Source organism: Fusarium mangiferae (assembly GCF_900044065.1).
Source record: "Fusarium mangiferae strain MRC7560 genome assembly, contig: FMAN_scaffold001, whole genome shotgun sequence".
NCBI lineage: Eukaryota > Fungi > Ascomycota > Sordariomycetes > Hypocreales > Nectriaceae > Fusarium > Fusarium mangiferae.
The window spans coordinates 3,489,354-3,501,976 of record NW_024573921.1 but is presented as its reverse complement, the minus strand read 5'-3'; the positions used below and the strand labels follow the sequence as shown (position 1 = coordinate 3,501,976).

Here is a 12,623-nt window from a genome sequence, read left to right as displayed (position 1 = left end):
CCATGATGCTAAACAATTCTCTGAAGCTGTCTTGTCAAAGCCGTGAGTGAATACGCTTGCGGAGATGTAGTAACTTCAAGGCATGGCTCTGATGTGATGGGATCATCACCTGCATGGTTATTTTCGCCCTCGTTCCCGTGGGGTAACCTCAACTCTTTGCCGGAGAAGTCTTCATCCAGGCAGACAGCGACCCAATAGTTGCTGTTGTGACCGGTAACCAGGAGTGAGTAGACAACTTGATGAAGAATAGCACCACTGCTGAATACTGCATTCCCTTTCTGGTTTACAGGCGGGTTGGGAGTCTCTAGAAATAACAGAGAAAAGTCGTAGCGTGCTCGAAGGTAGTGGTTACCCGTAAGGATGCGGCTGTCTTCGTACTCGCGACTTGTCACAACAAGGAATGGAAGATTAAAGCAAATAGAGAACCTTGTAGTCTGCTAGAAGATTCCAGTGTTAGCGGATAGAAACAATCCAAGCCATATATTGTCACATACAGAGAACTGAAGAGATAATATCGGAGTTGGACTAATTTCGAGGTAGTTTGCCAGAAGGTTACGCAAGTCATCAGCTTGTGATGGCGAGAATGCTCTTAATAGTGCGAGAATACTAGCACCGTTGGGATTGCTGATATATCTGAGAAGACTCAGTATAACAATAAACGTGACGAATCTCTGGATATCGTACATCTTCCAAGGAGGACTGTCCACTTCTTTCATACGCTAGACGTTATGCCTAAGTCAGCTGTGTCGAGCGAGCTTACCGCGCGGTGGACTGACATGGCTTTTGAGCGCCTCATAGAGCTCATAATTATTCAACCCTCGATCGCCGAGGGGCTGATATGGTGCATCATCATGGGAAGTTGAGTGGCGTTCGGATACCCATGCTCTTGGTTCTTGGGTATGCTTCAGTCGAGGGTTATCTGGGACATCGGGAATGAAGTTATCAAGGATGGAGTCTGCCCCTTCGACTCTACTTGGTATTCTATTCCATCGGGACGAGTTGTCGTAAGGCTTTGTGGGAGCCGCATCTGGGCAGGCCGTCGTCTCCTCGTCCGAACGACAGCGGTCTCTCAACTTGAATCCAGTCGTTCTAGTTGAATAAACTGCAGAACTGCCTTTGATCTGGTCGAGGGAACTGTAGAAACTTGGTTTGTAGTTGGGTTTCGGGGAGGAATTCGTTGGGAGGTAGTCAATACTTGCCTCCATGGCGTGGCTGAACTCTGCTATTCCTGGCAGCGAAGAGGCCGGCTTAGTAGAAATCGACTGGAAATTTGAATAGAAAATAAGAATTGTTCAGTGATGGCGGGAGCATGTAGTTTTATGCCAGGTGCTGGTCCCCTCCCACCCACACACACATCCTCCCAGCTGAGCTGCAGCCACCACCAGCAATCACAACACAGCCTGAAAAACAATTCGAAGTTATAGGATATCATATTTCAATGTTGAATCTTGGATATGTACCCGGCACATAACAAGAAGTATCTGTATACAATTCAAGTAAGAACGCACCTCCCGAAGGGTTTCCATTATCATGTGGACCAGCTATATGCACTATCTAAACCTGTGCGTGATGCAGTTTGGGCAGCGAGGCATATTGCAAAAAGGACAAGGATCGACGCTAACTTTCATTCCACCATGACCGCAATAGCACTCGGCGATTGTTAGCCATATGCGTCAAAAGGGAAACCCAGTATGGGATGTAAGATGCGGTATATTATCAGGGCACTTACACAAGTCCAGACCCATACAGCCTTTTTTCTTGGCGGCAATTCGTGGATGGGTACCGCAGGCAACAGTGGAAGGGCAGCTAGAACAAATAACTCGTCAGCCCTGTGCATAAGGGGGGTTGCGGAGCATGGACACTGACCAACAGGTGCTCGATGGCTTGTGAGGCTCAACTCCAACAAGCCAGAACAGGCACGAGGCAGCTGCAGGGTGTTGGGGCCATCATTTCTGACCATTCTCAAGGTGACTGCAGCGAAACGTCGTAGGGTGACTATGACAAGCAAAGTCAATACCATCTCCAGTGTGGCACGTCACGAAATCGAACCCAGCTCATAGCTCTGATCACTTACATGGTTGAGTGTATATATAAACTGAAAGTGCGTAAGTGCGTGAAAGTCAAAGTGGTGGGAGAAGTCTTCGAAATGGCTTGTTATGTATCCTCTGATTAAAGCAGAAGAACGGCGGGCAGCGGCTTTAAAGCTTTATTCCTAAGCCAGATAACCTCTATTTATAATACGAAGACCCTCAATATTGTACTTAACGTGAGTACACCTCAATCTACTTCCTTCCCGTGTTACATCGGTCTGCCGCCGGTTGAACCTCAATGCGCCGATGTCTTGTGATGCTTCTTGCACAGGGATAGCTGCGGCGTGGGACTAACCAGACGGCGCTTGAGCGGTGGCGGGATTGTCAAAATATCCTTTGACACCGACTGACGGGAATCAGGGAGAGTTCAACGCAGAGTGTCTCACAGGCTTAGGCTGCCTTCTGCCGGCTCAACCCTCATCAACTGTGCTTTTGCCGCAGATTGGTGACCTATGCTTCTCTAGTTCGCTTGAGAGAGGGCCAATGGCCTCAATAGTTTGGAGGTACATCCTGGCGTGGAAGAGGGTGTCTCAGAGACCGTGACTTCAAGAGAAAGCCCAATGAGGCTGGTCCGCCAAACACAAATGTCGAAGACAAAGCCCTAGGAACGCCGAGTTCGGAGAGCCTAGGGGCATTGAACTGTGATTGTAGCCTACTCTTTTCTCGCAAAGATATGTTCACGCAGATGTGGAATGCTCAGCTTGGCGGCCTCTGTGTCATTGCTGGGGTCTCGCAATAACCGGTGCACACGCAGTCGTGGATGCTGCGATGCCACCAGTTGGCGTCAGAGCCCTCGGTTAAAGTAAATCAATAATAAACAGACAAAGACATCCTCCAAAACTTCTATTTCTATAGAAGAAGCAAATTGCTCATATTTAGCCTTTATATGTGACCCCTGGGCAAGTTGTTTGTCAACACACCGATCACGAAGCGTGATGCACGATGATGCAGTGGCGTCTGTCTTCAAGATTTAAGACACACGGTTGCAACGGCCGTTGTATTCTTAGACTTGAATTGTATAAAGCGGGTGTATTTTAGATCGAGAATGCGATGCAAACTACCTATTTAGTCTCTTGTGTTACTTACCGCTGGGTGACGTGGAAGCCATGAGCCCATACTGGTTGGTAACTCTGCTGTGCTACCTAGTTACTAAGATTGCTATGTTCTGTCTGGGATTGTACGTATAAGGTAGTTGAGTGATTCGTGGAGGATGGTGGATCGGTTCCTTAATTTGGAAATCGCCACCTCATGTCATGGGCCAATGCCAGTTGTTAACTTACACGCACCCATCTCTACCATTACACGGACACATGACTTTATCGGAATATGTCATACCTTTGACTGCAATCTGGACCTACTAGGATGCATGTAGATCGATGAATCAGAATGAAGAATTCGAAAACACCACATGGGAGGCGCAGATATTGTGCAAGTCAGCCATCTATTCAGCCTTACATGTCGGTTGCGAATCCCACGGCCTGTACTGCCTCACAGAATGCCCCTCAACTTGCCTGGACAAGACGACGCCTAGTGATCATGCTGCACTCTAATTAGGACTAGAAGTCAAATTTTGTGATAAGAGTCTAGCTGTCAGCCTTGGTATACAACTGCTGTTTCGTTAGTTAACTGTCATGTACATACAGGAACGGGGTGTCTAACATTAGTACCTGGTAGGTAGGTAGATGGTGGCCCTTGAGGTCAACACTGCCAGAAACCTAGATTCTTCGACCTAATGCCATTCATTCACATATTCTCGCCGTCATAAGCTGACAAAGGGTTCCAAATGATTAAACTCGCATCCTCATAATCTCTTTAAACCGTACAAATCGGATATCACGTCAAGGCGATCCACTGAATATGCCAAACTCTGCCTCCATGTAGGAACAAGAAATCAAGGCTGCAGGTCTTTCATAAAGCCAAATGACTATAGCCTGCAATTTATGCTTTTTACATGAGTGAGTTCTCAATTCCCGGGTGGGGTAGTCTTATTATCGAGAGTTGAGCTCGTTGTGTTGTTGAGGTTTCTATCTGTGGAGGAGTCCTGACATGTGTGGTCAGATTCATAGGCCCATGCATGAGTCGCGAATCAGTTAAGAAATGTTCTTCAGCAAAGCTCTACAGTTCTCGAGATAGTTGTAGGTAGAAATAGGAAAATCGAGAAGGGACTTTATGTACATTCTATCATCGGAGAAGCACCGAGGGCTTTCCTCCCTCCACACCAGCCTAATTACAACCAATAATTTCCAACAAAGCCCATCCCTTCCCCAAATATGGAGCATCAAGGCACTCACATCTGCATATTTGCAAGGCCTTATAGTCGGACCCAAATCCGATTATTCTCAGACTAAAACCATGTTGCTTGGGAGCCACACCCACGTTTGGCCGCGCCCCAATTCCCTGAGTCGGATGGTAGGCGAGACTGTACACTTTAACATGGGCGACTGTTGACACAACGAGTCTCGCAGTTTGGACATCTATCAAACCCGCAGCGAAAGCACGGATCAACGTTAATCTTCATGCCCCCCTGCCCACAAATGCACTGACAAGTTGAAGTTAGCTCGATAGGTACAAATGTATGGGTCTCATATGACGGGCTATGTGTCAGCCCGCTTCTTTCACCTACACATGTCCATATCCAGACTACCTTTCTTCGAGGAGGTACCTCCCTGAAAGGTGTCCAAGTTCGCAGAAGATGGTCGGTTCTAAGTGGTCGTGAATCATCTCCTTGAGTTAAAGATAAGTCATAATACATGTCTAAGTCAGTCTCCGAGTCAAGGTCGGCGTCAGGTCTCAGACTGGTCTTGGGGCCTGATGCGGTCCGGTTACTGGCTGCAACTGGAAGTTCGTGGTGACCTGCCTGCATCATGTAGGTGAGGCCGATTTGATACATATGTACATATGGTTTGCTTGGAAGCAGATGAAACGTGAATTGGGGGTCTCGAGCTCTTATAAACCCAGGTTGGAACTCGGGTGAAGCAGGGCGCAGTTGCGGAAGAAAGGAATCGGTACATATACCGAAAGATATATAGCAAGACGCATCCTCTGGCGTCTGTCTGACAGTCCGTCATCAAATCAACGGTAGCACTAATATCAGGGCCATTCAGGCTTTGGCTTTTCACGTCACACTGGCTATTCTGTCCGATCCCGGCCCGGACACATGCACACCGACTTGAAAGCTCACAGGGTATTTCTGATCCAATAAGATCTCCTTGGTGCACCTAAGAATACCTAAATAGGACAAAGATGCTACAACCTCATTTGTCTTTGCTCCTGTGCCTTGCAACTAAGACTCGAGTCTTGAAGTCAGTGACACGTAAGAAGCTGTCTCACATACCACCCCAGTTCGCGTGTATTAATCCAGTGCAACTTCGGGCAATACTGGAATTTGTTGTGCAAGAGTTGACCTCCGAGTGTCTTTCCTGTGAGACCGATATTGAGAGGTCAGGTGATGATGGTGTGGATCTAAAACGTGGACGCCAACTCTATCGTCCGCCGTGTCTCTGAAAGGTCCAGTATCTCGGAAACAAGCGTCTTACATAAAAGGTTTAAAAGTCATCTCCTTTCGCAGATTGATAAGCTCCTATCCTCGATAAATACCAAACCTATAATGAAGCCATGGACTATCTCAATCGATCAGTAAGCTGCAGGCATGTGAATATCTTATAATGCATTCGCCGTGGCTTTTTTAGACCGATCAGTCTGGCATTGCCAAACTCTGGCTACGTCAAGAGCTACGCAGCCTGAAGCTGCCTGTTCTTGGGCGTTGGTCGGAGTTCCCCGAGGTTGGGACACAATTCAGCCCAACCAGCACACCAATCATGATATACATACAGCTAGTATCAGAGACCTAATTCCGGACTGTATTCAATAGCCTATAGCGGAATATTCCCTTCCTTTCAAACCTCAGCTGTGTGACGCATCTCTAGGGACAACTCGGAGTTGGAAGAACTCTGAGCTTGTGTAGACGTGGCAGAAGTACTACAGCAAGCAGCAGTCTTGGACATTTTTACTTAGCTTACGAGTGGGCTGAGTGAACAGGGAATTCCTCATACCGAGACTTTATTTGAACTGCAAAGAAGGATTTCCAAGAAATAAAATCTGACCATGTAAGGCTTGTTCATCAGATAAAAGAGAACTCATGCAACTGGGCCGGCAAAGTTTGAGCATTGTGAAGGAACTCAATCCATCTCCATTGGTAAGATGTACTGGATGGCATGAGATAAACAGCCATTTCTTGAGATACGAACCTTGGTGCGTTTCTATGCCGTAAATTCCGTCTGATCATGTGCCAGTGTTCAACTTCTAAACGATGGCTTTAAATAACGATTCGAGTATATCGACTGCTTTCCTCCAACACAAGACCCAGGTGTTGATAAGCTACAATCTCCTAGACCGTGCAAATCTAACGGCCTTATTTTCATTAGCCACTCCAGGGCCATGCCGGTGCCTTGTAAAGCGGAGGGAAACTTAATCCCTGACGGAGGACTCTAAAAAGACGTTGCATCTTACCCTGATCTCTCAATAGCTTCACTTTCATGGAAGGATCTCGCATCCATTGTAATAACCAAATGTTTGGGTTCTTACTAAACTCTGTTGTCTTAGTTTTAATAACGCAAGGCCAAATTGACCCTCGAGACTGAGTTCTCAAGTCACTCTTCTATCGCGGCTTTGTTGAATAAGGCACCAGAGCATAAGCCGATATAGTAGGAACTCCGATTTTGAATCGGCTATCGCCAACCAATCTATACAGCAACCATTTAGGCTAGAGGTTCATTACCCAATCATGATTATCCATATCTCGTATATATCTATAATTCAACTTCAAATATCCTTTCGGGCACCAGACACTCCAAAGTGAGCATAGTCTGGTAGCAGTATGTTCAGAAGCACGTTTGCTTCACTAGCAAAAAGGGAGCAAACTTTTTTCTTTTCATGTCAGCCCTTTCAACTCTGGATTTTATTTAATCTTTACGATAGGTACACTATGAATGTTGTCCCTGTTGCGTTCCGATACACGATAATCTTTGTGGGAGTTTCAACGACCAAGGATCAGGGAACACATTCCAGGAACACAAACCACAAGATCGGCTACGAGATCCAAATTTCTAACGTAAAACATAATATTAGCTTGCAAGGTTATTAAATGATTCAACTGGCTTATCCCGAGAGCTATATACAACATGTCACAACATGTGGTAGCATGTTGAACCAATCTCTCTGATCAGTCTGGTCCCGAACGGGTTGCACACAAACGTGTGCGCACCATACAAAGAACACAAAGTTCCAGACCACTAGCCTTGGTGTCGTTTATTATTGTGAAGCTGATACGACTCTAAATTTGAGTATAGAACTTCAAGCAAAGAATCATTCTGCGCCTTATACTAGGATTCCACACTTGGGATAACAGCAAGAGAAAGAGAGAGCGGAATTGGCGAGCAGGGTGTCCTACACTCTTCTAAAGCTCTCTTTTATTGAGTAACACCAGTCTGTGAAGAGTTCGCTGAGACGGACACCCTGGACCCGAAGTCGATCCCACAACGGGTGACTGTACATCGATTTGCAATGACGGGCCGGCCCGTCGGGTTCATTCCTCAATATTGATACAGGGTGTGCTTATTAGAATATTCTGATATCTAGCCGGCTTGCGCTCTACTTTTATTTGACAAATGATACACAGCAGAAGAAACCTTGCATTATGCAAGAACAGTTCCAAGTAAGGGGGCTTAGTTCCGCTCCACCCCAACAGTCAAATATCGATGCATTAATGCACCGAAAACCACATCTTTCCTCTCCATCTATTTTTTAACATTGCTGAAACTTCTTCGCCTCTTCCTTCGATAAAGTGGCCTCTCAAGTCAGAAATCTGTTACGAAAGTAGATACGATTACCATCCAATACGTGCTAGTTGTTGAATCAAACCTGCAGTGAGTTATGGGAGAAACCCAATAGACACCAAACTAAAGTGAGCTTAGCCTTCAGTTCCTTTGATTCTTGTTTTATTTAGCAGCGGGGAGTGGTAATGGGATCAAAACTGCCCGTAATCGATACAGAAGAGCTTGGTGGCCTCAAGGGTGAGTTGAATGCACCCTTCCTTTCCAATATCTCTCCATGAACTTTCTAGCAGCTAACATAGCATCTTCTCAAGTCAACCAATCGCTGTTTCCCCCAGTTCCTCTGAGAGAAATACCACCACGTAGGAAAGTTGTGTACGTGTGGTTCTGCGTAAGTTTTCACTCGTCCACGGTCAGCCCTTGGCAATTTGACACTATCTAACACTCCTTCAGTGCCAATGCGGTCAAGGGGGAATGAAGGTAAGCGTGGATCCTTGTCCTTATTGTGCAATTCAACGATGTCCGAATTGCGATACAAGACGCTACAATAGTCGGTGAAAGGTTACCAATCTCTCACATGGAGACTAGCTCTTTGTTTGAAAGTATTTTCATGAGCAGTTAGTGTGTATATTTATTGCCCGAAAATAAACTCCTCATATACATCACTTGGGAAGTAAGTGTTGCTTTCTTCCCAAGATCTTCAATAGATACCGGAGCAAATCTGCACCTCCTGATTTGGCCCAAAGCCAGCAGATGCACCTCTGCATAGTTTCAGTCTTTGAGCTGTTCTTGGATTTCTCTTTTATCGTCCCGAGCCTTTCTTTGAAGTATGTCATAAGTGCATTGCCAAGTCGAATGACTCGTCTCCGAATAATGTACAGTATACCAGCTGTGCAGATGACCACAAACAGAACTACCATGGCAATGTACAGTGGCCAGGATTCCGGGTCGTCCTTCTGTGGTTTTCCGCTGTACACTTGAGCAATCAGGGTCAATATGCCAAAAACCTAGCAGATTAGCTTCGTCATCCGATTGTTTTGAAGGCGAGGCTCACAAATGCTGCAATGGTAAACTCCTGGTTCCTTTTCTCCCTATCCTTTTGCTCGTCTGCATGGTCAAACTTTTTCTGAAACCTATCGTTAATACACTCGACTAGTGCGTGAAGCCGGGTGGCCTACCTCTCGTCTTAGCTCTTCAAAGGTTTCTTTTATTTGCTCAAGTTTGCCCCCGGTAGCTCGCAACCTGTAGAGTGAGTCTTTGATAGAGCGAAGAGACTTCATGGCCTTTGCGTTATTACGTAGGCTTTGCCATAACACTCCTTGGGGCGCTCCATCCGGGTTAACCTGCACTTCTTTCGCCAGGAAATCATCCACGGCCTCGATTAGCTTCGAGTTGCAGAAAATCACCTTACCCAGCAGTTCAGAAAATCCCTTCCAGGCTGGTTTGACTGAAGGGTATATGTTTTCCACAGATCCATCTCTTGCACTAGACATCTGCCAGGGGGTTAGCGGTGCAAACGTGACGAGATACTTTTGCTTTCTCGAAGAAAGCCCACTCCAAAGAGATCAGGCAGGGAGTTATGGCTCACATAAATATCCAAATTATGCTTGAAAACTTCGTGGACATGGGCATGGTATCCCAATATCTTGTCAAGCTGTTTTGCCAATGCTGCAAGAGAGTATTGCCGGGGGAGCCACATGTTCATGAGCCCCTTGAGCTCCGCTTCATCTATGATGGGGTCGACGCTCACGTCTAGGCTCTCACCTTCATCTTCATCCTCACTTTCTTCATCTTCATCGCTGCTTTCATCCTCGTCCTCTTCAAAAAAGTTCTCGTCGAAGCAATATGTAGTCCAGTGCGGCTCACTTGGGCCCGTCGTGATCAGTGCGTACACCGCTTCATGTAAGACGAGCTTCTTTTGAAACGAGAAGTTTTCGCCACATCCTAGACGCGATCGCGGATCCTGTAGGTTCAGGGAATCAAGGGGGTATCTGGCACGAAACTTGTGCTTGCTGGTATGGAAGACTCGCTTATCCTGTTTTTCCGAAGGTCCAATAGCGAAAAAGGGAAGATTGAAATTGAGAACGAAACTCGCATTCCAAAAGTCCTATAGGAAGAGCATGGTTAGTGCCTGGGATCTAAATTCGCCTTTGCATCCACTTACCGAAACTCTCAGTGACAGATTCGGAGTTGGGCTTGACGAGATGTAGTTTGAGAGAAGGTCTCGAAGACCATCAGCATGGGGATGTGGCGCTGTTCGCAGGATTGCTAACACACTCGCACCATCTGGATTATTGATATACCTATCCAAGTCAGAAAAGGTCAACAGCACAGTAGCTGGCCAGGTTGGGACTTACACCTGTCGAGCTGGCCCAATCATCTCCCCTGTCGAGTTGAGTCGGAAACGCTAGATTTACCAGTAAGTATGCAGCTCTTGAAAGACAGGAAGTAAATAAAGCGCTCGCAACCACGCACCTCGTTCTTCAAGACCTGGTAGAACCCAAGACGGTCCAACACTTGGCCATACCAATGCTCCTGTGCTATCCCGTCCTGAGAAAGCCAGTAGTTTCGATCCGAGACCCATGCTTCTGGTCCGTTCTCTTTCGGCAACTGGTTGTCCTGAGCTCTGTCTTGAACAGGATTGTCAAGAATCTCATCGGCGCCCTGACAAAAGGCTTCAACACAGAGTGTATCATGTTCCCAGTGGAGTAGGCCTGGATTGCGGTCCATGAATGCCGAGATCTCTGAGAAATCATAGCCGGACCTTTCTTTGATAACCTCGACAAAGGGCTTATTGTGTTCCACGGCTGAGATCTTGTATCTGTCGATCTTAGACTGGTCTCTCCATTCATCTGGTCCATCCCATATGGCACCCTTAACCCAGGCATAGTAACTTGCAGCGCGTGAGAATTTACTATGAGCTGGAGAGGCTATTGGGAGAGTTGTGTTCCGTCTAAGCAGCTGCATATCTCAGCTTTGGCAGCAGATATCTCTGTCACATCAATTATTGTTAGTCGGTGAGTCAAAGATTCTTTTCGTATTGGACAAAAGCTTATGTGTAAATCATCACTCCTGTACAAAAAACAAACTAAACGTGGGAGTTTTGAATCTTCCAACTCTCCCAACGAACAAGTGTGATATAGTAAAGAAACTGTCATGTCTTCTCTTCCTCTCCTTCCTCTCCTTCTCTGGCCAGATCTCCAACCAAAATCGTACGTACTGGCAGAAATAACCCGAGGTTCAGTTTTGTATCAGCTCCTTGAAGGATGATCTCAGGGGGCGTATAGTTCGGTTGGCGAGATAAATATGTTAATGTAGATAAGGGAAGTCGGCAAGACAGGTCCTCAGATTCGGGATAAGGATTAGATGTGTTTAATCTGCTATTGAAGCGTCTTGTATCACAGTTGGCACACCTTGGAACTCCACAGTATGGACAAGGATCGACTGTTATCTTCATTCCGCCGTGGCCGCACTGACACTGAGGGAGTGTTAGAAGATATATATACATTTCCAAGACTAGTAAGAGCGCGGGTGTTGAGGAAACTAGCAATAGTTGCCTGAGTCTCATGAATTGCACTTCTGATCGAATTTACTCACACAAATCCATACGTATACAACCTTCTTACGAGGAGCGAGCTCGTTGAAGGGAGTCTGGAAGTAGAGGGTAGGAGGCGCAGCTTTAAGGCCACCAATGTCAACCTATGGAATCCCCAGCCATAGTGGCGTGTATAATGAGAGGAGATGGGGCGTACAGTTGAGAAAAAATATAGGGGGCCTCAAACAAAGATTACGCCAATCGGTGACAGCGAGGGTTGAATTGCGATTCTCTGCCTCATTGAGCCAGAAGTCAGCTTCATGAATATATGCTGTCGCCTTGAGTTTTAGTCTAGTCAGCCCTCTGTAGTGAGTGGTCTGATGACCAAAGCCCGCACCTTTTCTTGGATATTTCGAAAAGTTGACGTTGGAGGTGATGGTGATGCCATTGGACTTTTTTTCCTTTTCCTTTTGTTTTTGTTTTTTCCTGACATTTACACCCTTGATGAGATTCGTTGGAGTCGTCTAAAGAAACCTAAAAAAGAAGGATACTTCCAATAAGGCAAACAAACATAGAGCCCAGGGGGTGGGTTCGGGGGTTATTAAAGCTATATAAGGCTCACCCCTGTATGTACATGCATCTCGACTATCGGGGTCCATCATCTCCGAGTCATGGTCATCGCATCTGTTGGCTTGTTTTGTGTGCTATTGACTGGCACTTGGTCGATGGCGGGCTACATACGGTGAAGCAGCAAGTGTTGAACTATTGCCTTATGTGTTGTACAATCTCTTCTCCATTCCGCAGGGTCTTACTACACCGGTCAGTCGGAATTCAATTTTATCCAGTCGTATTCGCATGGGTGGCGTCAGTGAACTGTCGGCACAAGATGTTAATATTAAGAAATGAGATGAGTACAAGGTGGAAACAAACCCTAAAATTGTCTTGAGAGCTTGGTACGACAGAGACATATTTATAGAGATGGTCTCAAGCTTGCAATTTGATAAAATTTGTTGCCTCACATTTGTTGTCTCACATTTATTGTCTCACGGCCAGCGAATTCGTATAAGTGACAGGTAGGGATCAGCCATGTTTCCGTCCGAATTGTGCATCATTGCACAGCATTCACCGAGAAGTGTACTCGGACCCCGAAAGATAGTAGACACCATC

At 46.2% G+C, this 12,623-nt stretch overlaps 3 protein-coding genes across 3 annotated transcripts; all 3 read right to left on the bottom strand.

Moving 5' to 3' along the window:
- Positions 1-8: 8 nt before the first annotated feature.
- Positions 9-1,205, bottom strand: FMAN_01602 (uncharacterized protein; the record flags this gene model as incomplete). The annotated part of the gene is made up of 3 exons (XM_041820800.1): positions 9-437; positions 495-719; positions 777-1,205. 3 exons carry the CDS (start codon positions 1,203-1,205, stop codon positions 9-11), a joined length of 1,083 nt encoding a protein of 360 aa, XP_041676943.1.
- Positions 1,206-8,583: 7,378 nt separating this feature from the next.
- On the bottom strand, positions 8,584-10,888 carry FMAN_01601 (uncharacterized protein; the record flags this gene model as incomplete). The annotated part of the gene is made up of 6 exons (XM_041820789.1): positions 8,584-8,928; positions 9,100-9,414; positions 9,510-10,028; positions 10,086-10,224; positions 10,279-10,328; positions 10,397-10,888. The coding sequence occupies 6 exons, from the start codon at positions 10,886-10,888 to the stop codon at positions 8,584-8,586; spliced, it is 1,860 nt and encodes a 619-aa protein (XP_041676942.1).
- Positions 10,889-11,075: 187 nt separating this feature from the next.
- On the bottom strand, positions 11,076-11,904 carry FMAN_01600 (uncharacterized protein; the record flags this gene model as incomplete). The annotated part of the gene is made up of 4 exons (XM_041820778.1): positions 11,076-11,399; positions 11,519-11,598; positions 11,674-11,794; positions 11,854-11,904. 4 exons carry the CDS (start codon positions 11,902-11,904, stop codon positions 11,076-11,078), a joined length of 576 nt encoding a protein of 191 aa, XP_041676941.1.
- Positions 11,905-12,623: the final 719 nt, after the last annotated feature.